Source organism: Rhipicephalus sanguineus, chromosome 7 (genome assembly GCF_013339695.2).
Source record: "Rhipicephalus sanguineus isolate Rsan-2018 chromosome 7, BIME_Rsan_1.4, whole genome shotgun sequence".
Classification (NCBI taxonomy): domain Eukaryota; kingdom Metazoa; phylum Arthropoda; class Arachnida; order Ixodida; family Ixodidae; genus Rhipicephalus; species Rhipicephalus sanguineus.
In genome coordinates, this window is record NC_051182.1 from 134,033,595 (window position 1) to 134,061,392 (window position 27,798).

The 27,798-nt window shown below is 50.9% G+C and overlaps 2 protein-coding genes across 2 annotated transcripts in view; both read right to left on the minus strand.

The window, feature by feature from the left end:
• LOC119399996 (SUMO-conjugating enzyme UBC9) overlaps window positions 1–27,798 on the minus strand; it is a 562,334-nt gene that overhangs the window by 85,441 nt on the left and 449,095 nt on the right. The window lies entirely within an intron of this gene.
• On the minus strand, window positions 15,099–17,791 carry LOC119399999 (uncharacterized). Its single transcript, XM_037666906.2, has 2 exons — window positions 16,335–17,791; window positions 15,099–15,428 (listed from the first exon to the last, which is right to left on the minus strand). The coding sequence occupies exons 1-2, from the start codon at window positions 17,757–17,759 to the stop codon at window positions 15,120–15,122; spliced, it is 1,734 nt and encodes a 577-aa protein (XP_037522834.1). The 5' UTR covers window positions 17,760–17,791; the 3' UTR covers window positions 15,099–15,119.

Below are 27,798 nucleotides of genomic sequence, written 5' to 3' on the forward strand. Positions count from 1 at the left end.
CACCGCTGGTGTCTTCGGTGTGTGCATTGTGGCTGGACGTACACCCGTGACAGGGTGTGTTCCATCGAGTTTCATAATGATACACGTACTATAGGAAATGTGTCTGTGGGAGCTGAAACTAACGGCGCTTCAGCCAGCATGGTAATTGTGGGTAGTAGATATTTGTCTAAGCTTTCGGGTCAGCAGACGGGTGTAACCACCAGGCGACAGTGGCTGACGGAACCGACATTATTCCTCAAGTTGTCCGAAACGACGTCGAAGATTGGCCTTCTAAGTAAAGAGTGATGATCGATAACGAGCGTCATTGATCGGCCGTGGCGATACTGCCAGAATTCGTGAATTATGCCAGATCGACGCGAGTCACTTAAAGGTTCTGCAGCTCACTTGTTCACCGGTACAGCCACGTGACCGATGTTGCTGGCACTAGCGTGCAACTCCGTGTCAGGCTCCTCGTTCAAGGAGGCAACGGTCAAGGGCACAAGGATGAGGACGAGCAATGACCTAACCCGGTCATGGCCACTCGTTTCTTCTTCATTTCAGATTAATGGCGTAACACTTAAGCGAGACATTAATACAAGAATTAATGCATTGCCAAAAAGATCTGTCTTTATTTAATCAGATTTCATTGGTGCTGAAACACCAAAGAAATGGCCTACTGACCTCACGGATCTACTTTTCGCGCACAGTTGGTTCCCGCCTTTGCCGCCGATCCTCACTCTCGCCCTTCTAGGCAAGTCACTGTCCTACCTCTATTCCGCCAGGCCTCCCCAGGAGTGGCTCGGCCCTTTCCGCCGAGCCACTGAGTTCACGTGACCAGCCTTTAGGCCACGATGTCAACTGTGCAGAGACGACCTTCGCTGTAAAAAGTGGTTAACGTAAGGCGCATGCGCAGCGGTGGCAACACGAGGCGATTGCGTTGCCGAAGCTTTGGGTACCATGTTCTGTAAGACGGTCCATTACCAACGTTCCGACCAGCTGCATGCGCACGGCTTAAGATTAGATCAAGATCGCTCCTGCATATAATAAGCAATCGTCATTGCCGTGGCCATATCGCATGGCTGCAAGACATATATGGCCTTATTACACCGCGCACCTTGGCACTTTGGTGAAAGCTTTTGGAGCCCATTCAGCTGGACAAATGATCCCTGTGGATGCCGAGGCTTGCATGCCTTTCCTGCTTCGTCTGAGGTGCACTCAGTCGCGGTCCGGCGTCTGTCAACTGCTGGCACACGCGGATCTATGCAACGAAGTACTGCGCCACGCGGGCTTTCAGCTCAGAGAGGATTCTCGAAGCGAAGCCGGCGACCTCAGCGTCGTGAGAGTTCCAGGTGCCTGCCGCGATTCATCGGCCGACCATGAAAGTTGTGGTTGCGACGGGAAACTGGCAATGGAACTGCTGCACACGCTGCTCAGATTGCACCGGTGCATCGTCTCGGTGGAAGTTCCGACCTAAGCACTGCCTCGGTGGATGAGTACGCAGTTTGGGCATCTTGCTTCTTCGACGAGTCTCGGAAGGGCTCGATCAGCTACTTCCGGCATCTCGATGGACGTACTCGCCGGAAGTTATCGCAGGGATTGTTGGACCACGAGCGCGGTATGCTGTTCCAGAAAGGTTTCGTGCATTCCGCGGCCAGAATGGAAATGCCCGTCCCCTGGCTTGCTGGATGATGCCGGAATCGTTTCCAAGGGCTTGAGGGCGCTTGAAGTGAGTCCTGTATTGGCGAGGAAACTCATGGACGTTCATGTCAAGAACGCGTCCCCGTCCTTCAACTGACCATGGTAAACAACGTGTTGCTTCCTTTGTATTCTTTGTTTTGTATCACACCCTGCTGTTGTATAAAATGTGAAGCACTTCTTAGCGAACCAAAGCGCTTTGACGGTTTCTATAAATTTATCTAGCCGCCTACGTCTGTGCGCTCTCGTGGTTGCCAAAATTAGCACGGGAAGACATGAGTGTATGATGAACGCGTCACACCGGTCATGACATGAATAAAGTGACTTGCCTATCGCAAACGTCGTGAAACCCTTTCCGCAAGTCACGTGTGGCACATAGCCGCGTAACACGGCCCGCGCCACAGTTCTTTCTCAGTTAATGTAAATTAACCCCGGCTCAGTGATTAATAGACTTCGGAAATCCTAACGCGATACCTTCTTACGCGATAACTTGGATACTAACTTCTTTTATAGATGACTTTGGGGTCAATAAGTTTTTTCTTCTTTCGTAATCGTCGGTAGCACTTTTTATGTACTCTGTAAAGGTGAACGAACTCGCCCAAACAAAGGCATGATTGGTAGAGGTGCTTTCGCACGGAGCAAATGTCGCTACCAGAATACCGAACAGGCACTATGACGCAATGCCTACATAGTGTTGTGACAGCCAACTACCACCGGTATCAAGTGCAGGGCCGTAAGACAGAAATTTTTAACGGGTGAAAGGGGGCCACATTTTATCACACAGGCAAACATGAAAGATTTCGAGGGGGAGTGGAACACACGCCTGGTTACGCCAGTGGTCGCACGCACTATACGTCCCACCCCCCTTCACCTTCCTTGCGTGCGTGTCACAAGGCTTAACAATTTACTTGATAAGCCAGTGCTTACGCTCATCGTCCGTGAGTACTTGTCTAGCGACTACCCTCGAACTACCCCAACTGTCCACCCTTCTACTTGTCTCAACGATTGTGAGTGCCGTTCTGTTCTCCCTTTGTCCACGTTTTTTTTTTTTTTTTTTTGCGCAGTTGCTCTCATAATCCAACTCGCCCAACTCACCAACTCGCCCAAAACTCTATTCTTCCATGTCTTGGTGAATTTTACTATCTGCTTACATCTCCCCTATCCCACGAAATAGAAACATTATTTCTTTTAGCGCGAGATTATCGGAAGTCGCTGACGCGCAGAAGGCTGGTTTAGAGCCGGCGCATGCGCCGATATCGCGCCAAGATGTCATGACTACCAAACAAACACTTGCGTGAACGACGTAGCGTTATCAGTTTGCTATATAGCTTATTTCGCGTCTCCTCGTCCAGCCGCTGTCGACGTTTTATCTCGCAGATAACGCGCCTTACGATTAGCTCAAGATGGCACTACACCGGTTACAGTACGTTTAAAAATTCCCCGCCATATCCACGAAGTGAATGATGTTAGAGGAGCTTGCTCGGAGGTGATCGGGTAACCCGCGAATGCTCGTACACATTCCTCTGCCATCACATATAGACGTGACAACGTTTTTATATATGCATTACATACGCAATGTTTATTAATGTACGGTTGGATGCAGTATATACACTTTGAGGTAGCAACCGCTTTTGACGCTTAGCCGCGGCATCCCGCGCCCGCACTTCGGGCGCGCGTCGCTGGCCCACACCTCCGGGTTTGCTTGACGGCGCGCCCTCTTCGCTTCGGCTTCCCGGGCTCTCACCGCAGGGTCTTGGCGTCGAGCCCGTCACGCTGCTGCCTTGGCTGGGGTGTTCATACTGCGGAGATGTATCCAAGCGGAGATGTATCCTAGAAGAGTCACCTAACTAGTGCTTGCGCCACTTGCGCCGAGCGTGGTGTGCGCCGCCTTGAGATGATGATGATGATGATTTGCTGCTGTTCCCTTTTTAACGGGCGGGTGTAATTATGGCTGTAATGACACCCTAGCTCACGGATATGAATAAAAAAAAACCCTCCCAATGGACGGGCCCAGCAAGGGGGAAGAAAACCGAGCAAACAGAAAAGAACTAGTGGGGCACAGTAGAAGAAAGCACAAGGGCACGCTCGGTTCACGCTTGCTAACACACCCGCCCTTTGACACTGCACTGCCACTATGTTGTCACTACACTGCGCCACCCTGTGTCCTCAACCGCTGCGCAACAACCACTGCCCTCCAGCGTTCAAGGCGCCGCATCGACACTCTCGCTGCCTGTAGATCAGCTTCTCCATCTTCCCCCGCAAAGCCCAGCGCGGTGCGCAATGACTCCGTGCGAGGGGGGGCCTATCTGTCCGCACTCAATCACAAGATGTGCAATTGTCTCGTCCGCACTTCCACAGGCGCGACACAGCACCGAAGCCATCTCCCTGTCGACCGTTCTCTTGTACGTAAGGGTTTGAAGCGCGCCAGCTCGAGCCTCGAACAGAAGTGAGCTCCCGGTGCTGTTATCGTACATGCGAACTGAGCCTATGGTGCCTTTACTGCTGCGGTAAAGTTCGAGGGTAATTTTTCCACTCATTGCTTGTTGCCACAGTTCCTCCTCCTTGTCGCGCACCCGTTTACGCACCTGCTTGGTATAGACCCTTGCAGTTTCAGCCTGTACCGGCTCTGTGAAAGTTACATGCTTCTTTTCCAGCCGGTATACACCCGATTCACCCAAGATGTACGTATGCGCGTTGCCGCGAGGTATTCAAATACCTGCCTTGCCCAGCGCTCTCTGCACATGAATTGAAGGCGACCCCGGTACACTAACTTGCTGGAGGCCTCGCGAGCCTCAAAACAAGACCAGCCTAGGTCCCCTTGGACTGCCTCGTTCGCCACTCTTCCATGGCACGCAAACGCCGTGCGGCCAACTTCTCGTTGCCGCCGCTCCAGCCATTCTCTGGTGGCCGCTGTCATGCAGACTACTGCGTTGGCAAATGTAAGGCAGGGAACGTGCACAAGTTTCCATATGTCCCGCACCATGATGAAGCGGTTGCACCCCCGCAAGATGCGGCGCCGAAGAATGCACTGAGCCCGCAGTGAGGCTTGGCGGATATGGGCTTCCTGCTGGTTGTATATACTGGCCTCAGAGCAGAGTAGCACGCCCAAGTACCTATATGTAGTCTCCAGGGCGATGCTCTCACTTCCCAGCTTGAGGTCTACAGCTTCAGCCATGTTTCCAGCAAATGGCACTACCTTGGTCTTTTTGGCGTTGAAGCGTAAACCCAGCGAGGTCATTTCTGTGGCACAGATGTCCAGGAGTGCCTGCAGCTCTGCTTTGCTCTCAGCCATTAGTACTACGTCATCCGCAAAAGCCAGGCAGCCGCCGATTTTCATCGATGCCGCTTGTGCTATACTTCAGAAGGAATCCAAGACTGGACTCGAGCAGTGCTCGTTCCATGCCTGACACGTATATCAGGTAAAGAATCGGCGAAAGCGGACATCCCTGTCGGAGACCCCTGCAGACGCCTACCGGCCGACTCTTCACATTGGCGAAGTGGGCAATGATGCTATTGTTGGCGTAAAGACGCCTGACTGTCGCCAATAGCTTTTACGGCATGCCCAGTGCGGCTAGACGTGTGAACAAGATGTCATGTGGGACATTGTCGTAGGCTTTTTCGACATCCATGAAGCAGCATAACAACGTACGCCCTTCTTTCCTGGCGATCTCCACACACTGTGTGAGAACAAAAAGGTTGTCCTCAATTCGCCGCCCCTTTCGAAAACCGTTCTGTAGCTCTGTAAGCTGCCCTTTATATTCAGCCCATCCACTGATCCAGCCCTTAAGCACCTGGGTAAAAAGCCTGTACATAGTGCTGGTGACTGTGAGTGGCCGGTAGTCCCGGAGGTTCCCTGCCTTGCCTCCACGTTTGAGAATGAGGGCGACTCTGCCTCGTTGCCAGTCGGCTGGAATGTCCGCTCCCGCAACGATGTTGCTGAACAGGCCAGCTAACTGCTCTTTCGCTTCTTGTCCAAAGCACTTAAGCAAGCGTGCCGGGATGCCATCTGGCCCTGAGGCTGTGTGGGCTCGGAGACGGGAAAGAGCACGGTCCAGAGAGATGCGTCTGAATTCCCATTTTGGGGCCTCTTCCTCCGGGGAACCCTGCACGATCCTTTCTTCTACACCTTGGGAGTTCCTGTCATCGAACTGGAGGTCCCTCGTACACCCAAGTGGCCCATACAGAGTCTTCAGGTGCTTTGTCAAGGCCTCCTTCATGTCTAGGGCAGGGTTGCCAGTGTTGTCTACAATGAACTGAACAGACTGCTCCCTCCGGTCCAATGTTCGAACATAGTTCCAGACTTTCTGGGCCGCGTTCCTGCCTTCTGATTTCAACTTTTGCAGGAACAGCACACTGGACTTAGAAAGTTTCACTTGCACAAGAGCCTGCATGTCGCGCTTGAGTTGAAGGTAGCGCTGCCATGTGACGTCGGTTTGCACTGCGTCTTTCGTTTTGACTGCTCGACGATGGGAGCGATTTGCTTCCCACCGTGCATGCCATGCTTCGGCAACTTCCTTGTCCCACCAGGGTTTTCGGTCGTAGCGAGCTGGTCTTGTGCCAATAGTGAATTTATGCCTCTCCATGATGTGACATAGTACTGACACATACTCTTCGTATGTCTTCGCGTTCTCTCTCCCTGGGCTCCTTTCGAATTGCTCCGCCACTTTTTCAAGTGAGTTCACTGGCAGATACCTATTAGGGGTCAATCTGCGTTTATAGTCTGGCTCTCGGTGTTGGGCTTTGGAGAAATCCAGCCTAAGTCGATTGTGGTCACTCCCGATGCTATGCATTCCCTCCTCATCTATGTGAAGTCGTCGGAGGGCTTTCACCAGGCCATCGGACGCCAGGGCGTAGTCGATAGACGTGCCGCTTCCCCTAGCACACCAAGTTGTTTGTCCCTCACAACGTGAAGCAGTGTTGAGGATTTCCAGCTGAAGCCGTTCTGCCAGTTGAGTGAGCAGTTTGCCATTCGCATCTGTATAGCCATCTAGCTCAGAGATATGTCCATTGGAGTCTCCCAAGATGAGCACTTCCCTGCAGCCCGCCAGACGCTCCGCGTCTCCAAGGACACACTCCAACAGTCGCTCATATTCCTCATAATGCACACCCTTGACGGCGAAATACACCACACACACTGGCACTGGTATCCCCATCAAGTCGCCCGTCATCCACAAATGGTCAGCACAGTCCCTGTCCTCTCGCTGCCATTTCTGTTCACGTCTCCACAGGAAGCCCACACCCCCTCCCTTTCGACCATGACCAGCTCTGTTTTTGCCCTCCCATCTCCAGTCGGCATGAATAGGTGGCTCCTCGAGCTCGCGGAGATGGGTTTCAGCTACAGCATAGAGCAGGATGTGCTCTGCGGTCATAGTGCGGTATAGCTCTTCCCACTTCAGCATATGACGTGCACCGTTCATATTTAGGAAGCCCACTCTACAAAGTTGCTGGTGCTTTCGGTGTTTCCGTATGCGTCGCACCCCTTTTAGTTGGGGCGGTCCAAGTTCCGCACCATTCCGTACGTTAGCATGTGTTGACGGACCATGTCCCCCACAATTTGATATATGTCGCCGCGAGCCCTGGGGTGCAACGACTTGGCCTGCTGCGCTGCCGGTGAGGGAGGCATATATGTCTGTTGGCAAGGTATCGGGCTGTGCGCTATCATCATTCTTGGTTACTCCTGCGGAGGGTGCACTCGCGAGTAAGGCAGTGGAACTCCGCCGTGCTGGTGGCTGTACCCCGGTGGAGCCTGCACCATTCCTGGATAGTACCCTTGGAAAGGCCTCCCGGTAGGACTGCCGGGGAAGCAGGGGGCTGCAGTGGACTTGGCTGGCGGTGGCGCGCCATCTAGGGAGCATTCTTGAAATCACCGGAGAGAGCGCAGCTGCGCTCCTGGCGGGACCCATGAGAAGTGGGGAGCCGACGGTCACAGCGGTGTGGACAAGGCAGACAAGGCGCGAGCATAAGAAGCTTGGCGAGCAAGCTCCTAAAAAACGCCATGAAACCGCAGTACAGTCACAGCGAAAGCTGGAAGAGCGGCGTTTCTAGAGCCCGTTGTAATGGATGACGAGGCCATCCTCGCTGAGTTACTCAACGTAACGTGCACAAAGCGAGAGCAGCGCTTGTGAACTGGCTGTGGCACACAGGCGTTCAGCTCAGGCACGATATTCGTGACGAACACAGGGACCTAAGCGTCTGCGCAGCGCCGGGCATGTGCCGTGTGTTTCCCTACTGTCAGCACTGCGCGCGCAACGAAAGCACGGCGATGGAGTTGTTACACTGGCTGCTCGAGTCGCACCGCTGCGTCGTCTCGTTCGAGGCCAACTATAGCGTCGTGAACTCGGGATTGCTTCTCGAAGCCCTCCCATCGTCGACGGGGTGCTCGAGGCTCGCCGTCCTCGGCAGCGCGACGGACGAACCTGTGGTGCGCCGGATGTTCCTAGACTTGGGGAACGGACTACGGCTGCCCTTCGATTTCGAGGAGGTCGTGCCCCTACTGGAAGTTCCCGTGTGCTTACTGGTACGAGACGAAGCCCGACTCGTTTCGCTGGACCTGGCGGCGCTGTACATCAGTCGTGAGACGGCGAAGAAGCTGGCGGAAGCTCTACTCGAGAACGGCACCGTACAGAAACTGGCCCTCGGGGCCGACGTCTTCGTTTCCAGCCCCGTCTTGGGGTCATTCATGCAGTACCTGGCCAAGAAAAACCCGGCGCTCCGAAGCCTCATTCTGGTGCCTTCATTTTCGAGATTCGTAGTGCCGAGTTGCTGGCACTAGCCCGAAACGTCGGCGCAGTGACGACGTTGCAAGACCTAACGTTGGAGGGCAGCGTTTCTCACGGATGTATTCCGAAGCCCGCACGTGCTCAAGTTGAGCTTTCTGCTCGGGGTGAGCGTCGAAGACGTCATAAACTCGCCTCCGTGCGAAGACTCCGGCGTTTCGGCCTGCTCCTCCGCGCTGGCTGAAAAGGAGAAGCTGCAAAAGCTGGAGTTGGACGTCTCGTGGTGCTCCAGCGGACACTGCTGCGAGTTGCTCAAGGCGCTTAAGACCAAGCGCAGTTTTGAAAGCATGACCCTGCGTAGCTTTCCCATAGACGGCGGTCTGCAGGGTGTTTGCGACACTATAGAGAAATTCAGCCTTGCCTCAAAAGTGCGCACCGAAGGCTACGCCGTTCGTCCCGAGGATAATGACTCGACGCTTTCTGCGTGCGAGCCGGTGAGAGCCATGGTGGTCTGCTCTCGTTAATGCGCGCAAGATCTGGCCGCTCTGAGCGGCGCATTCGACGTCATCGCTCCTTGCAGCCACGTCACGTCGCTGCGCGTGCGTCTCGAATTCTTCGACGACGAGGTCTTCGCGTCGCTGGCCTTTGAGCTTGGATACTATGTCGCCATGCTTAATATTACACTTCGTGAAGAATAATGCTTGCGGTCATTGACTTTGTGTCAATGTGTAGCACAAATAAGGGGGAAATTCGGGAGAAGATTAAGGCTTGAAGGAATGAGAATTTCGTGAACCAGGGGCGTGTACAGGGAGGGGGCACACCGCCCCCCCCCCCCCCCCCCGATTTTTTTGTCATGGTATACAGAGCACAAAATGACACTCGACCACACTTACCTGACCGGACCCCATGTCGGATCAAGGGCGTGCCTCACCCCCCTCCCCCCCCCGAAAAAAATTTCTGCCTGCGCCACTGCCATGAACACGGAGTCTCGCTGGAGCCCACGGTTCGACAAATGGTCCTGTATTCGAGGCAGCAACTGCCTTGAAGAAGACAAAATCATTTGTGGAAACCTTGGCTCCAGTGACACAACCCATTTTCAAGGATTTATCATTGCGTAGCCCATTTTGTCGCAGTGTTGTAACTCATCTCGTTTCGCGTATTACACCAAATAAGAAAACCAGCAGATAATGAATCCACGGAAGGTTATAGGGGCCGTGAATTGTGCTGTTTTATGTGTGTCGTAACAATTGGGATATAGACGTGAAGAATGTAAAGTAGACGAAAAGACAACCTGCCGCCGGCATGGGACCTAATCTACGACCTTCGGATTACGCGCCCGATGCGCTTACCAAGTGAGCAACAGCGGCGGTTGTCCCCTCGTCCACTTATCAGGTAATTATGTGCAGTGTCAGTCAGCGTCGCTCCTAGCTATGGCGGCGACTGTCGAACACTGTTTGTTTGTTCCAGATGGCGTCACGCAGCACGTGAACCTTCATCGAGCGGACAGCTGACCAACAAGACATGCACGGGTATGCGAGGTGGCACGGCCTATATATATTCTGCTGTTCTCCTGAGAATAAAATCAGTTGCGAGTGACGCTCGTTTCTGGTGCTTAGTCTTTCTTCTGGTGGTGCTTAGGCGTCCAAAATTTTTTCCTCGAAGTCTCCTTGTGTATAAACGTTGGGTCTAGGTATACAGTCCACACTCGACGACTTCGATTCGACAGGGATGCTGAACTGTTATAAATGACGCCTGCAAGACAGGACGCCAAAGACGACAGGACATGCGACAGTTGGAGCATGTCCTTTCTACGACCCTATCGTGTGGGGCTGTAGTAAGGGGCCGGCGGATAATATGCGTGACGGCTCTGTCGAGCAGCGGGACGCAGTGTTGTCCAGCTCAGACCCAGTCGTCCAAACAAGGGTCGTAGAGTGGTTCACCCAGATCGCCGTCAACCTTGGATTGATGGCCACCTAACACGGAGTCGTCCGCACGATGAAATAAAGCTTTCTAACGAAATAAAGCTTTTCAGCGAAGTTTTTCTACCCACACATTTCAGCCTTCTATATACGCGAAAAACCCGGCGCCGGCGAGCGTACAGAAATGCGGTCCTCGGAGGTGCGTATTTGTATGCGCCGTTTCCCAAAAATTGATGCTCTCACGATCGTGAGCTTGGCGGCGATCAGCTTTTTCTGACCTGGCAATCCGATCTTTTATCGAGGGCACTCGTCAATTCATGTTGCCACACTTCATTGTTGCCTGAATATGACCGCGACGCCGTTGCCTGTTACGTGAAGGTCCAATTCCTGGCATTGGGTAAGGAAAAGTTAGGACGGAGCATTGCGCAGAGCGATAGAAAGCAAGGAAAAATAAGTTTTTGTTTTCGTATTTTTTTAAATTTCGCCGTCGCCTTTAGTAAGCAGAAAAACACCAACAATTAAATACATAGTTAGACACTGTCGAATCTGACGTTTCTGCGAACCAGTCTGACTTTTTAATTGAAATTTTCTGCCCATCTTCGTTTCTTCGAAAGTTGCTTAAATAACCTTTATTTGTCCAGCGGTTGTTATTGTGCCCGGGGCTAGGCTTCCAGGGATCCACCATTCGAGGAACATCTTCCGAGGTCCTCGGCGACGGCCCTGGCCCGCTGGACGGCCCACTCCTGGTCTTCGAGGTTAATATAGTTGGTTAATATTGCGTATTTAAGCAATTAATTAGAACACAAATGATAGTGTGATTTATTGCATGGAGTAGTCAGCAGCATGCATTTGGTCGCGTCGTCACACAATGCGCCGACTTATGTTTAAATTCTGGCGAGAGTTCGCTGGTGAACCCCGAGTAACTTGCTGTAATAAAGGTCCAGTAGCCACGTATAGCAACGGAAGGCCATTTAATCGGGTACCCTATATCAGTTAAACGTCTATTTTGGGAGTCAGTTCTAACGACATTTCTGAATTAAAATTATTGCCCCTACACGAGAGAAGGAGACGCCATCGTTCCATCGGCTCGCGGCTATCTTAGTTGACATTCCGAAGGAGTATCTATAGTCTCATCATATTCACAGCGGGGAGGTGCACTTTATATTGTCACGTTGTCCCGACGGTAAAGACGCACCAGCCAAAACGTCAAAGATCAAACTCTTTATTGGACGTATTTGTGCCCAACAAATTCCAAGTTACATTCGATGTAAAACGCTATAGCTGCCAGCACCACTACCGGAATCTGATCTATATGGTTACAATGAGTCTGCTGTTTATACGCAGGTCGGCGAACATTCCAGCATAATCTCTGCAGGCGTTCACGTATGTTCCATAATGTGCTGCACAACGGGAACATGCATTTCCGTAAGTATTATCGAAGATATTTAGACATGGTTCCGATACGTCAATGCAGTGCTGGCTACGAGCGACAACACGATCAACTTTCTTAGCCCAAGAAACCGCGTCAGAGGTAAAAAGAAAAAAAAAAAACTAGCATACGCGCGACGAAGTTACACACAAGGTCATACTGTCGATCGCCACATACAGGCGCGTTCAAAAGTATACGGACCACGGGATCGCGTGGCAGAATGCATCGACGCGCCATCTACCGACGCTGCGCCTGCTGTCGAGAGCAACACTGAAGCAGCGGTGCGCATGCGCGTCCCTACATATCAGACGGCCTCTCATGTCGCTCTGTCTGACGTGGTTATGGCGCTCGTAGACAAAACGTCAACTGGGTGTCGCTTTCGTTGCTCCATCTAATCTGCGCCGTTGTTTTACGAAGCGGCTGCGGCGGGGCCGGCTCAGGCGCCGTGCGCGCGTCGCTTTTTACACCGGTCAATCAGCCTAACTATAAGCATCGTAGAACCTAGTGAAGTCAAGCATACATGATTAAGTTTCTCAACCCAGCTCGTCTCTGTCGCATTAAGCCATGTTAAGCTTAGATGTGCCTAGCTAAGCCAAAGTAAGTGTAAGCAAAACTGATTAAACCTAGTTGAGCATGGTATCTCGTAATAAAACCAAGCATAAGTAAGTTCATTTAAGCAAATCCCAATTAAGCTTAGCCCAGCTTGCCGTTTTCATGTTAGGCCAAGCTGACCTTACATGAGCGCAGTTGAGTCGAGGAAAGTATAGCCAAATCTAATTAAGCATAGTTTATCATGGTTTCACCCGATATAGCCAAGCATATTAAGCATAAACAAGGCAAGCCAACTTGTGACCAATTAAGCCAAGTCGAATTCCCCATCAGCCCAATGAAGCCAAGCTCAGGAGGATTACCCTTGACCAAGCTGAGACTAATTAGGATCAATAAAGCCTAATCAGCGTTAATTATGCCACTAATTAGGCCTATATCAAACCAAACACACCCTAGATACTCGAGTTTTACGTGGCATATTTCCTCAACGTTAATTAAATTAATTAACCTAATTAAGCGGTGTCAAGCTCCGCAATGCGTCTTCTTTCCTGCAAGGTATGTATGGCGCCATTACTGATGAAGCTCCACTACTGACGCCACTTTCACAGTCTACTACTTCAAAACTGTGATTCAGACGATCTTAAGAGCTATTTGCAGCGCGTGTCGATGAAAGTTATCGTCTGCGCTCATCGCTTCCAGTGATCACGAAGATAGGGCGTCGGGCTAAGCGTGCGAAAAATGACCACGCAGTTCAATAAAGGAATTGTTACGTCATATGCGGCTGAAGGCTTCAAAATATACCTCTAATTTGTGGCTGGGAAACCCCGTCATTCATGGGTGAAATTATCAGGCGGAATAAACTCAGACCTAAAGCGCAATCTATATACGCGCTGGCGCCCAACGGACAGCTTTTTTGTCGATGGAAGCTGTCGCAAAAGGTGCACACGCAAACTCAGGATTTAGTTGCCGTCTCCTGATGGCGCATTATTTGCTATGTTTTTGATTTTCGTAACCTAACCAAATGCATATTTTCAGACAAAAAAGTCGAAACAGGACACTTTAGGGCTAAGTATCCAAGATACCTTCATTTCCACCGTCCTCAGTTCGGGTTATATCGGTGTAAATTCAACTCGAACTGGTAAATGAGCAAAAAATCATCCTGAAGGACCACATTCATTGCGACGTGACGTGGTTATCTCAAGCAGTAGCGAATACCAGTCATTATAGTGGAAAATTTGGTGTCTTGTTTGAATCTGGTGAGCACGGTACACTTTTGCAGCCTGTTTGTGCTGTGTAAATTTACGTGATTAATCTATATGAAACACCTTCTCTGCCGAGAGCGTCCTATGCGGCAAAGAAGTTTCAATACCATGCTGAGTTAGGCGTAATTAGAGAAGTTATGTCACATGACACGAGTGTCGCGGGTGAGCTTGGTTCGATCTCACACAACACAAGGAGACGTAATTGAACCTTTTCCTAATTACCGCTACTTAGGATTAACTGAGCTTTATTAGCTTCAGCTTGGTTAGCGGTAATGCTCCTGAGCTTGGCTGCAAGGGGCTCACATAGAATCAGCTTCGATTGCTTGAAAATAACACGATTAATTTGATTTGCTTAATTAAAGCTAATTACGCTCTGATCTAATTTGGAAGTGCCATGCTCAACTATGCCTAATGAGATTCATATCTACATATCTTGACACCGCTTAATTAGGTTAATTACTTTAATTAACGTTGAGGAAATAGGCCACGTGAAACTCGGGTATCTAGGGTGTGCTTGGTTTGATATATGCCTAATTAGTGTCATAATTAACGCTAATTAGTCTTTAATGATCCTAGTTAGTCTCAGCTTGGTCAAAGGTAATCCTTCTGAGCTTGGCTTCATTGGGCTGATGGGGTAATCGACTTGGCTTAATTGGTCACAAGTAGGCTTGCCTTGTTTATGCTTAATATGCTTGGCTATATCGGGTGAAACAATGATAAAGTATGCTTAATTAGATTTGGCTATACTTTCCTCGACTCAACTGCGCTCATGTAAGGTCAACTTGGCCTAACATGAAAACGGCAAGCTGGGCTAAGCTTAATTGGGATTTGCTTAAATGAACTTACTTATGCTTGGTTTTATTACGAGATACCATGCTCAACTAGGTTTAATCAGTTTCGCTTACACTTACTTTGGCTTAACTAGGCACATCTAAGCTTAACATGGCTTAATGCGACAGAGACGAGCTGGGTTGAGAAACTTAATCATGTATGCTTGACTTCACTAGGTTCTACGATGCTTAGTTAGGCTGATTGACCGGTGTAAAAAGCGACGCGCGCACGGCGCTTGAGCCGGTCCCGCCGCAGCCGCTTCGTAAAACAACGGCGCAGATTAGATGGAGCAACGAAAGCGACACCCAGTTGACGTTTTGTCTACGAGCGCCATAACCACGTCAGACAGAGCGACATGAGAGGCCGTCTGATATGTAGGGACGCGCATGCGCACCGCTGCTTCAGTGGTGCTCTCGACAGCAGGCGCAGCGTCGGTAGATGGCGCGTCGATGCATTCTGCCACGCGATCCCGTGGTCCGTATACTTTTGAACGCGCCTGTACATGCATCGTTTACGCGCGCATGGCAATTGGATATGAACCTAGCCGAATTCACCGCTGTGTTATGGCTACGGTGTTATCTTCGGATGTCGGGGGCCTGTACAACACAGACAGTCACGAGAAATAAAGGATGATATGCCAATAAAGAAATAAAGGCTAAGTGTCCACTGCATTACTACACGTGCAGAACGCCGGCACCGGTAACACAAAAACTGCGGTCGTGTCAATGTCGCAGAGACCTTAAAACATCGGCTGCACGTCATGGTACAGCGGCTTGGCAAGACCTATGAAGGTTGCTCTCGAACAGGACTGGAAGCAAGGACCGTTTAGTATCAGGACGTCTTGGTGGACATCGTGGTCGGGCGCCCTCATCCACGTGACTCGCTTGTCGAGGGCGTCGGGGCTCTCTCGGTAGTGGACGTGTAAGCAGAGTAGGCGAGGCAGGCTGGCATGCAGCGCTCGCACGGACTGCAGTACCGCGTCATCTGGAAGGCACACCGCCGAGGTAAGGTTCAAGTACTGGAGGCTGACGATCTTCCCAAGGTCGTCCTGCAATCGAAGAAGACGCAGACTCCGATGGGGTAAGTGTTTCGGGGTATAGGGTAATGGCAAGGGATGCATTACAGAAACAAGTCAAGTTGGTGTCTTGGCGATATCGTCTCTAGTAAGGTGAACAAATAGCGGTGCACCCAGTAAAGGACCACAGTAAAACAACAAGCTTCAAGTAAGTCAGCTGTTCGTGTGTTCTACCAGGGGGATCATTACTAGAATACTCAATAAAACAGACTGTTGGGCTAGTTGGTACCGCATATCATGTTTTAGCGCAAGGTAACACGAGCACGATAAAGACACGAAGACACATGCGCTAATAACCGCTACTAACAACTGGTAGTAGCGCTGTGCCCTCGTGTCCTCTTTTCCGTCCTGGCGTTTACTTGCGCTAAAGTATGTGATACTATAACACTCACAAGAGGCGATAAATCCTTATCGAAACAACGCCAGGAATTGGTTTAGGTTATGCCGCCTTACGACGCCACTCCTGGACGTAACTGTACTTGCTATCTGAAGCAACTATGCAAAGAAAAGAAAGGAACAGCTCGAAATCTAACACTTCCAAAGTCATGGACACGATTAAAATAACGAACTGGCGAGGGAAGCACTCGCTAGTGGAACAATAATTGTTGAGGTTTCACGTCCCAAAACCACGATACAGTTATGAGAAACGCTGTAGAGGAGAGCGCAAATTTCGACCACCATGGTTTCCCTAACATGTACCCAAACCTATAAGCACACGGCCTCTATCCTTTTGCCTCCATCGAAATGTGGCCGCCATCGACAGGGACTTGATCCCGCGAACTGCGCGGTCAGATGTCGAGCGCCGTAACCACTACACCACCGCGGCGGATAACTAGCGGAATTTTTCAATGCACATTTAACGAGGCAATCTTAACTCACCAGCACAGACGTGTCGTTCAACTGCAAGTCGTCGTGTCGAAGAACGAGGGTCGCCGGCACGCTTCTGTTGACCAGCGCTTGGGTCAAACTCGCGTAGTCAGGCTTCGAGGGGGAGTCGCAGAGCATCACAGTAGCCGTCGGGCAGCAGCTCTCGATGAACCACGATAGCCACGCAGTATCGTGCACGTCTGTCAAGTTCAGCCTACGAAGCCCGTTGCCAAACAAGGGGCGCCAGGCGTCGTCTCGCGCTTCGGCGGTGTCGTGGCGGAACTCTGCCACACACCCGTCACACCGGACGACACCGTCGCGGCACCTCTCCAGAATTCGCACGTCCAGGTCCTTGAACTCGGGGCAGCTCTGCGCAAGACGGCGCAGGACCGAAGGGCGCCGAAGCCCGCAGAGCGACGCCGAGAGCGAGTGAAGGCACGCAAGCGACCCGTCCTGGAGGAGGTCCCCGAAGTCGAGGTCAGGGCCGAAATGGAATGAGCTGACGTTAAGCTCGACGATGTGCATGAGCGCCGTGGAGAAGAAGAAGCGAAGGACGTCGCGGTACGTGACGCCGGCCGTCGGATGCCGGACGCAAGCAGGCTCCGGCGGTAGAAGCAGCAGACACAGTTGGCGCACGTGCTCCCAGTTGTGCGCATGATTTGCCACAAGAATCGATTTCTCGAAAAGGCCTTCTTGGGCGTTTTCAACGGCGACCAGGATCACCTGCACGGGCAGAATTCGGGGCGGCCGACCCCGAATTTTGTCCTCTACCAGGTCGAACAGCCGGACGCAACTAAACGAGCCGGTCGACTTCGTGTAGCTGACGTTGGCGCAGATGGTAGCACAGCTCGTGAAGTCCATCGGCGCCCTGTGCTCTCGTTGTACGGGCGCCGATACCTCGGAGGTGAACGTGAAGGTTTCCACGGAGACGTCTTCTGCAAGGACGGCATCGTGGCACTGCCGAAGAGCGTTCAATAAATTGCCGCACGAGAAATGCACGTGCAGATTGTGCAGGTAAGGGCAGTGATGCAGAAGCACCGGCAGAAATTTGATGTGGTCATCGCCCACTTCGACGTACATGCGACGAAGGCCGGAAGCTATTGGGTCGCCGCCGTACTGCGCTGCGGCGTCGCCTATGCGCCGTAACTCCGACTCCACGTCCCTCTTCAGCATGAGTGAAAACTCGACTTCGACGAGAAGGCGAAGCCGCCACAGCAACGAGATTATTTCGGTCGGCTCGAAACCGCAGCCCAGGCACCGCAGGGATGTGAGACAGCTGCATTTGGCGATGAGCGACGTCAGTTTGCCGGCCTCGAGAAGAATGCAATTCGTGAGGTCCAATTCGCTGACTGCCGTTGGCCCGTAGTCACGCTTAAGATGGTTCACATATCTGGCCAGGCTGTCCACCGTATCGTTTGCAGGCAGACGTACGATCATTTCGCTGGTGGTCCTGCGAACGGTACCGCGCTCGTTCTGGGAGAGTCTTGAGCTGTTGAAGACTGAGACAGGTGATGCTCGCTGTAGACGCGATATATATGTGCGCGCGTGAGCGACATAACGTGACGTCACGTACGTGCCGCGGCGCTGTCGTCACATTGCGACGTGATCAAAAAAAAAAATGATTTCGCTCTGCCTTACGGGCATCGCTGTACACCTTTTCCCATTTAAAGGCCTATAGACGTTTACACATACCTACCATTTTCACGGGAGAGAGAAAATCTTCCTGTTTTGTCACTCTTTGTTTTTTTTACATATGTGCTTCTGTTTACTCGCCAAATTCGGCACGCCGGCCTATCTCAATATCCCCACCACCCCTGCCCTGTCTTTCCCTTCCTTCTCACATCCCAACCGCTACCCCGTTTTCGCATTTGGCCTGCCCTACCTCCACGTCTTCTGGATAACTTCTTCTTGGGCGAAGTTGGTTTTTAGTAAACGTAATGTAGTAGCGCAAAGTTCATAAAAGAAGTGAAACAGAAGAAAGAGAGGAAAGACAGACAGGCGTTACACTCACAACTGTTCATTCAGTTGGAATACATACAAACATCTGCATGCGCAGACACATAAAAACCAGACAACGGGGCCAAACAGGCAATATATATACACATGTCACCACCCTCAAATGGTCAACAATCTTAGTTGCGCGATAGGCCTCTAACAATTCACGCGCGGTTTTGTTCTTGCTTCTGCCTCCTGACGTCAGAAAATCACGGTTCACAAGGACAAGACCTGCAATGCGCAGACAGGAGCGCACTCGCATCTTTCTTTAAAATATGGGCACGCTCTCCGATTCGTTTCTTAACGCATCGGCCAGTGTGGCCGATGTAACACTTGTAACAGCCGAGCGGAATCTTGTACACCGCTCCAGCGGAGCATTGCACGTAACGTTTAACGTGAAACCGCTCGGAAGGCCACCCGTGACTTGGGGGCAGAGACGGGGCAGTTTGTTTGGGGCGGAAAAAGCTACAGGTGTACTCTATACCTGTTCGCATTGTGCATGTATATAATAAGTCTTCCTTCTGAATAAATAGTCGTGAGTGTAGAGCCTGTCTTAATTTCTTTCATCCCCTCCTTCTGTTTCCTTTCTCTTACGAACTTTGCGCTATACTACATTACATCTACGTCTTCATGTTTTGGTTGGGGAGAAAAGTACGAAGGATATACACGTGCCAAGGTTGTAGGGAATTGCTGCCTCGAAGAAGACAACACCGCTTGTCGAACGACACCCCGACTTTCAAGGATTTTTCTACAGCTTCCACCTCTCCCTAAGCTTCTACCTTATTGCCCGGTAAATACGATAAGAAAATGCGGTTCCAACATGTTGTACGCGAAGTTTTCATGCAGCCGCACGTTGCAACAAGCGACGCACTGCAGATTCGAAGTGGCTCTCTGAAACTTCGTGCCCCTCAGAGACTTGCTGGGAGGAACGCGCGCTCTCATTCGCGTGCGCCGCGTACGCCCTTTAGTCCGGATATTTCTCTGCAAAATGCTACACTGGAAGGACGGAACGCACCGCCAATATGCATGAATTTTGACTGTGCTGGAAAGCTACCTTGGAGGGCCGTACCCAGGAATTTTTTCCGGGGGGGGGGGGGTGTTTGTGTGTAGAACGGCTAACTTTGGCAACTAGTAGTCGCTGCAATAGGCGTGAAAGTATTTTAGTACCACCCGAAAACGTTAAAGCATTTTCGGGGGGTGTCAGAACCCCCCCCCCCCCTTAGTTACGGCCCTGCTACCTTGTAACTTTTGCAACTCGTCCATTTCCAGTTGTAGAGATTACTTCCACACGAGCGAGAGTTTTACATGAAACAATTAATCACTTTATTTGACAATCATTTTATCAATTACAAAAACAGTGCGAACCAGCTCAAGTCATACATTTTCGGCTTAAGAAAACTTGCCACCAAGAATTTGTGTAGACCAAGTTCAGTAAACAGTGCCGTTGTGGAATAAGTCCAACAAACCGAGAGTAAATCCTGCGTGAAGGGACAACATGGCAGAAAGGCATTCGCCACTATTGGCTCAATTACCCTGCGCAGTGAACAACCCTACACACCTCTCGTACATCCAATCAGTACAGTGGACGGCTCGCACACCGTCCTCTGTGATATTCCACAGTGCATTCAGAGCAGCGCAGCAACTCTTTGTTCTGGAGAAGGCGGGGCGACCACGGGTCATTCAGAGTGCTAAAACACGAGTAAGGGGTTCTGAGGACGACCTCGTGAGAGAGACCGTCAAGGGAGCACCACGTCGTCTAACCTGAGGTAGTGAAGAACGGACAACCACGCGTCGTAGTACAGCCGGTCCAACTGCCGGGCCCCGTCCTCGCGGGCGTTGCATACCACGCGCTCCTGGACGACTCCGGCAAGTCTCATGTACGTGTGCACGTCGACGCTGCGAAGAAACTTCTGGGCTCTACGTATCGCTTCCAGGGCATCTTCACTCAACTTGCGTCGAGCACTGTGGACGAGCACCGGCTCCTCGGAGACTACCTCGAAGGCGCGTGCGCAGCAGGGGCTCCGGTCTTCCATCAGGAATCTGGTAGCTCGGTCGGCGATGTCGCGGTTACGCCGCACGAAGTCCTGGGCTTCACGCATCCGTTCGTTAGGCTTAACGCAGACTGGAATATCCAACAGAAGTAGGTTGAAGTTCTCTCCAAGTCGAGACAGGAGACGATCCAGGAAGACCGGGACGGAAGTATCTTTCACGCCTTCAACAGAGAGTTCGTGATGATGTGGGTTCAATGCGGCGTCCGCGAGCGCTCCACAACTGCTGTCGCCTATTTCGATCGTCGAGTGCAGCCGGATCACGGCTGTGCCGACATTCGAGGACAGTGCGTCGCACAATTTGGATATAGATCGGAGTGTCGGGGAGTCGGCGTCGTCCACATCTATGGCGCCTTCCTCGTCGTCAGAGACATCGACATCGATTCTGAGCTCGATTTCCTTCAGAGAAGTTACTCCCTTAGTGTAAGCGGCCAGCGACAAGAAAACATCTTCGTCGAACAAAACAAGATGCACCCGTAGTGACGTGACGTGGACCCAAGAAGCCATGGCGCCAAATAAGTTGCGCAAAGCAATTGAATCTGCCCAGAAGGGGAGGGAACTGAGCACGATGGATTTCACTGCTTCATACTCAGAAAGGGTCAAGTCATAATTGGGTTGTACGATGTAATCGTGGATGCGCACTCTGCCGCCCAGGTCGCGTTTCCGAATAGTGCGACAAGCATTCGTCAGATCACCGTCAATTCGAAACCCACGCAAGGTCAAACTTCGAAGACCGTGCTCACTCGGAAGCACTTCGAGCAACTGGCCACAGTCGGTTCGGAAGGACCACGAGACGTCGAGCTCCAGCTTTTGTAGCTTTCCATTTTTAGCCAGTGCCGAGACCCAGGATGGAACAGGCGAGTGTTCACATGGAGGAAAATCGTGGACAAGAGAGCGACTCGGCTTGAGCAGGAAACTCAGACTAAGCAGGTATTCGCTTTTCAATAGCTCCGCGAGCAACTGGGCGCATTTCCGCCGCGATGCATCACCATCCAGCGTTAAATCTGTTAACGTCCTCACTCGGCAGATGGCTCGGGCTAGTGTCGGCAAAGCCGCAGAATCAAACACAAATAGAGAACCTCTAAGGATCAGCGTTTGGAGCGTCGGGTTCCTCTTCTCCAGGTATTGCACGAACGAGTTGGACGTCCGAAAGTTGGAAAAGAAGATGTTGGCTCCGACGGCCAGTTCCTTGATGGTGCAGTTCTTTCGAAGAGCGTCGTTCAGCTTGTTAGCCATGGGAGGACTCAATTCCAGCGCGGTCAAGTCCAGTGAAAAGAGTACGGTACCGTCTTTTTCCAGCAAGCGGACTGGAATTTCGAATACGGCCGCCGTTTCCGCGTAGTCCTCCTGCGGCAACTGGATTCCGAGTCCGGTGTCTACACTCTCCTGGAGGACTTCCCCTTCGTCGCTCGCCATGCCGTATACGGTGAGCCTTGTAAGCCTTGTCGCTGACGCGAGTGCTTCGACCAGCGCGCTCCTCTTCAAGACGTCGTAGTCCGCCTCTACTGCGACGACGCATCGATGCGATTGGAGCAGCCATTGCAAAAGATCCCACGCGACTTTTTCGTTGTGGGCGCAATCGTTGCAGAGGCGAAAATTTCGGCAAATCCCCGGCACTCTCCGGACACTTAGGTCCCCGAGCTTGTCGCGAAAGTCTTCTCGGAGTTGAAGGGCCGCGTTCCACAGCAACTGGTTGCAGGCTGACAGGTGTCGCACCAGTTCGCAGACGCTGCTCTCGCCCTGCGTGCACGTTACGCTGAGGACCTCAGCAAGGGTAGCTTCGTCCTCCATGGGATGCCGTGCTTCGGGCAAGTACTACAGCTGAAGCGCTCGCTGTGGTGCCGATGCGTGAAGTGTGTACTGCAGCCACCGTCTCCGGTGCGTGGAGTTATGCGCAATGGTCAATCGTGTCAACTCTACCTTCTAAACGCTTGTGTGTACTGCAGTCTTAAGATTTATCATACGGGACAAGTGATCAGCTTGATAAAATTAAACGTCGATGCTGTATCGGATGATGCGAAAACGCAAGCAAATAACACTACGTCATTCACGCGAATGCTCTTTCGTGGTCGGTATACATCTTGGCGCAGATTCGGTGCACTGTCTGAATACAAGTCTTCTGCGCGTCAGAAAAATACAGTAATCTTGTGCCAAAAACACTATTTCTATTTCGCGGGATAGGAGAAGCGCTAGTAGCTATGACAACGAGTTAGACAGTGACACACAGACAGGGACAGTAAACATTCGTTTGCCAAGCGAACTATTCAAGAATGGTGAAACGCACGCAGGTGGCAAATCGAAACGTATAATCGGTTTCGAAGGCAGTGACAATGGACTGTCTCAGCGCTGGCGCCATAAGGGTAAAAGGTGATCAAAATTCTTCGCTGCTCGTCACAAACTCACGTGACGCGGTCTTCAATACTAGATGCGCTTTTGTTCGCGCATGTGCAGTCAAACACGTCACGCAGGTTTGTTGGGAATATTTAGCCAGGTACAAGAAAGGACTATAATGATATCAATATTCACACACTATAGCCTTGTAAAACGGCCTATTGCCATGTCCAGCCGTAGTTCGTCTAAAGCGAGGCATGTTGTTGGGCTAGTCAGTTCACAGATTCAGCAAAATGTTAACCTGCGCAAAGAAGACAGGGCGAAAACAGCATAATAATATCTGGGGTTTAACGTCCCAAAACCACGACATGTATGATTATGAGGGACGCCGTAGTGGAGGGCTCCGGAAATTTCGACCACCTGGGGTTCTTTAACGTGCACCTAAATCTAGGTGCACGGGCCTCAAACATTTTCGCCTCTATCGAAAACGCAGCCGCCGCGGCCGGGATTCGATCCCGCGACCTTCGGGTCAGCAGTCGAGCGCCCTAACCACTAGACCACCGTGGCGAGGCAGGGCGAAAACAGGAGCCCAGACTTGTGTGCATCTGTGTTCCTTTTTTGCGTCCTTCCACCTCTGCGCAGTTTAAAATTTTCCTTAACTTAGTTCGTCGTTGGCAAAGTCTCAATCGCGATGACTTCTTACGTTTTACTACGGGACGCACGGTGCGCCTCCTCATTCCCCGGGTTCCCCGACTGGGCAGACACCCACACAAGCTCGAAACCCGGGAGGTGCGCCCGTCGGGCCCGGCTTTCTCCCGTGAGGCATTGATTTCTTACGACGTCACGAATCAGTGCAAGAACGAACGGAGGCTTTACCCTCCACCAGATTACACAAACGCACTTTTTAACCAGTCCTCACAGACGTTCAATTATCACGAACGGAGAATTCAATCCAAACTGTCGAAATTGTAGTTCAAATGAACTAGCTACCCAAGATCACATCTTGTGGGAATGCGCCCCCCCCCCCCCCCCTCCAAAATCGCTCCTACCGGCTTCCTTAAAATTAACGTGGGATGAATTCGTCAGAACTCCTGAACGGGAGAAACAGTTGGCCATCGTTTCCTGGGCCGAAAGAGTCGCTTCCCGCGTGGAGCCACCAGAGCCACCCTGGGGCGCCGGACAGGGGATTTTAGTCAAGCAACGTTGATAGCACCACCACCTTTTAGGTTTTACGTCAAAAACCGCGAAATGATTATGAGGCACGAGGTATATAGTCACGGACTCCGGATTAATTTTGACATATGCCTGGGGTTTTTTAACGTGCACCAAGATGCGTAAGTACATGGACGATAGTGTACAAAGCGCCCCCGTGCAAATTAGTGCATCCGTGGCCGAGAATCCACTACCCCACTGCCGTTGTGATCTGATAACAGCTTTCGCTGTAAAAATAAAATCAGAAAAACGCTATTCAGGATCGGATGGTATTTGAACCCGACGCCCTCTGCGTGGCAGTCAAGTATTCTACCACAGAGCTACGCCGGTGCTTGAAACTCCATCTCAAAAAGACCCTATACAGACGTCATGTCTGGCCAGGAATCGCGTTAGCGTATGTAATAATCCCAAAACAACGATTTGATTATGTGAGACGCCGTAGTGGAGGGCTCCGGAAATTTCGACCACCTGGTGTTCTCTAACGTGCACCTAAATCTAAGTACACGGGCCTCAAGCATTTTCACCTCCATCGAAAATGCGGCCGCCGCGGCCTGGGTTCGATCCCGCGACCTGCGGGTCAGCAGTCGAGCACCATAACCACTACACCACCGTGGCGGGTCGTTAACGTGTGCAGTATATTAGCGTGATAGGAGAGTAAAATAGCAACCTGGCGCCACACAATCTGAATTGCGCAACGAGTGCATGGGTCGTTGAATTTGTCCGACCCATTGCAAAGCTAGGCTCAGCCATAATTCTTCATCGTCATCAGCCGCAGCACAAAGTGCACATATATATGCTTTACAGATGTGTAGCGGGTGCCACGCACAGAATGACGAAAATTGGCATAGTGGGGGCTTCCCTACTTCATAAAAATTATGATGATTTATGGCGCAGTGGTGTACCCGATCACGAAGAAGAATTACGGCTGAGCCCTTTGCAATGGGTTGGAAGAATTCAACGAACCACTTGTTGCGCAATTCGCATTGTGTGATACGCTAGCTGGTTGTTACATTAATTACCACGCTTCCCGGCAGAATAACGAATAATGGCGTTGTGGGTGCTTCCCTACTTCACAAAAATTATGATGATTTATGGCGTAGAGGGTACCTGCAAGTGTACTTGTATTAGTTGCCTCATGAGAGTTTACAACAGTTTACAACAAACAATACATTCAGGAAAAGAATACTCGCACCACCTCTTCGAAAACGGGGCCTGGAATTATCGGCACCCGTTCTTCTTTCTTTTGGGGCCACTACTCTGAGATACAGCTACAGGGATGTTTTCTTTGCCGTTCAGCAATATATATATCATTGCGAGTAAAAGAATCTCTTGCTTAATTTTGCGGACAATAAATATTTAATTACTGATGACTGGCACTTCAAATTAATGGTTAATTAGCGAGCGCATCTAGGAATTGTAGAATACAGGAAATATCGGAAGAATTCATCCACTACTCGCCAAAAAAAAAAAAAAAAAAACGGGAATCATCGTTTCCTCGCGCAATACAACCAACCGCGCACCATCTTAGCAGGAGAAATAAAATTATAGCGGACCAATTAAGATTGAACAGGGCTCAGGTAGTCACGCTACGTTTACTGCAAACCGGCACGTACCCCACTCCATATATTGTAAATAAAATTCACACCGAAAGTGAAATAAGAAAAGAATGGGACGCATGCGATGGCATCATTGAAATCGGGCACATATGCTGGCGGGCTGTCCCGCGACTCTCGCCGACCCCGAAGAAAAATGGCTTTACTGGCAGAAGATGGTATCAAGCTCTTCATATCAAGATCAACTACGGGCTGTCCACCAGAGGGTCCACGATGGTGCCCTAAGGCTCGGCCTAACGGTGCCGCCGTGGACGCGGCCCGCCTCGGTCTGGAAAGACCGGGCTTCAGGACTGACTCTTGTTAATAAAGTTTTGTGAATGAATGAATGAATGAATGAATGAATGAATGAATGAATGAATGAATGAATGAATGAATGAATGAAAGGACCTCAACCGCTCACACACCTGTTTTCTTGGAAATTAAGAGGTGCACTCGTGCTTGAGTATCTGAGCAATATTTTTTTCCTGATATGTCAGTCTATTTTAGATTTTTTTTTTTGCATCCGCCAGTCTTATACGTACCTGTCATGTGAACCCGTTAGAATGAAAGATATAGGTAGATAGATATTTTTTTTTTTTTTCAGGACAGCAAAGGCTGAAGGTCGCTGACGCGATCGTGTGCAACTCGCGGTACGTATAGTGCGGCAGCTCGCGCCTGCAACGGCCGAAAGATCGCATGCTTGACCATAGCGTCAATAGCTTGACACAGATGTAGTGGATGAATGGCCTTGTATAATGCGTAGTTATGCAGAGTTTTGGTGCTGAACGCGACCCGCTATGTCTAGAGCGTAGCCAGAATTTTTTTTCGGGGGGGGGGGGGGTTAGAGGGGGGGTCCAACCATACTTTATGTATGTTCGTGCGTTCGTTTGTATGTGTGCGTGCATGTATACGCAAGCAGCATTGAATATTTTAGGGGGGGGCGGTTGAACACCCCCCCCCCCCCCTTTGCTACGCCCCTGTCTCTAGGGCGTACGCCAGGGGAGGGGGAGTTTAAAACCCCTTTCCACCCACCCGAAAATTTTCAATTTTGCATATGCATATATACAGGCACACTTGCAGGTTACCAACCATCCAGGATGTTGCGGGACTGTCCCAACAATTCATACATCGTCCCGAGTACCGCGCCGTCCCTGTCCACGCAGCTCTTATGTCCCGTATTTGTTCTGGACCACCCAGTTACAAATTTTTCGTGTTATCCAAAGCACGCCCAACAACGCGCGTCAATGTTCGGAACAACGAAGCAATGTTGCGGTGGATGCGAGGGTCTTTAGCCACTTTAGCTGAACTTCCGCTTGAAGTGCCAAAACTTTTACGAGTGTATTCTCCAGCAAGAGGAAGTGTTGCGAGCAGCACGTAGCCAAACAATGGATTTGTCTGGAAGGTACCACAATAAAGAAAACTGATTTCACTGACTCTCTATGTCAGTGTACTCCCTCCCCCCCCCCCCCCCTCGTTCCGACTCTCTTCATTGAAGAGTTGGTAACCATACGCACATACAAACACACGCACGAACATACATAAAGTAATGTATGATCCCCCCGTTCTCCACCGAAAAAAGTTCTGGCTACGCTAATGATTTCTAGCAAAGTCTCTAGCCTTTTTTTTTTCTCTATCAGTGAAAAATATAGGGACTTCAGTTGAGGCCAGAGTTGTTCAATGACAAACCCAAACGGAACAACAGACCCCGACCCCGACCACCACCTCTAAAGGACCCCTGACACCGAATTTGGAAACTCGAGATGCTTGTGTTGTTTGATAGTCCTGCATGCGGGGGCACTTCTGACCGATTACGAGTGACGAGCGTTGCCTTTAAGATATTTTAATTTGGTTTTAAAGTAAGCCTGAGCGCTCATCTGAATTTTGAACTCCTATCAACATAACCACTAGCATGACGTAGACGTAGGCCCCTTGTGACGTTGCAGAGGTAAAGCAAGTGTTGTCGACGTCACCGACAGAAATATGCGCGGTGCATGCACTGTGGTATATTGCGAAGCATGTTTGCTTTCCCACCTTCTCCTTCTTCGATACGTGTCGGCAGGCAGCGTGAACTCTCCGTGTGTGTGTTCTCCAACTGGCAGTTCAACAAGCGCGTGGCTGACGTCACCGAATACTGAGCGCACGTCATCACGCGTGCCCCGAGGCACGACCGCCGCGGCGCGGCGCTAGTTTCTTATCCTCTTTCAGCGCGCGTTTTGAACGTACACTAAAAATGACCACAATTAACGCTGCTAGGATTATTTAGACATGACGTAGGAGCATTTACGGTGTCATTCCGTG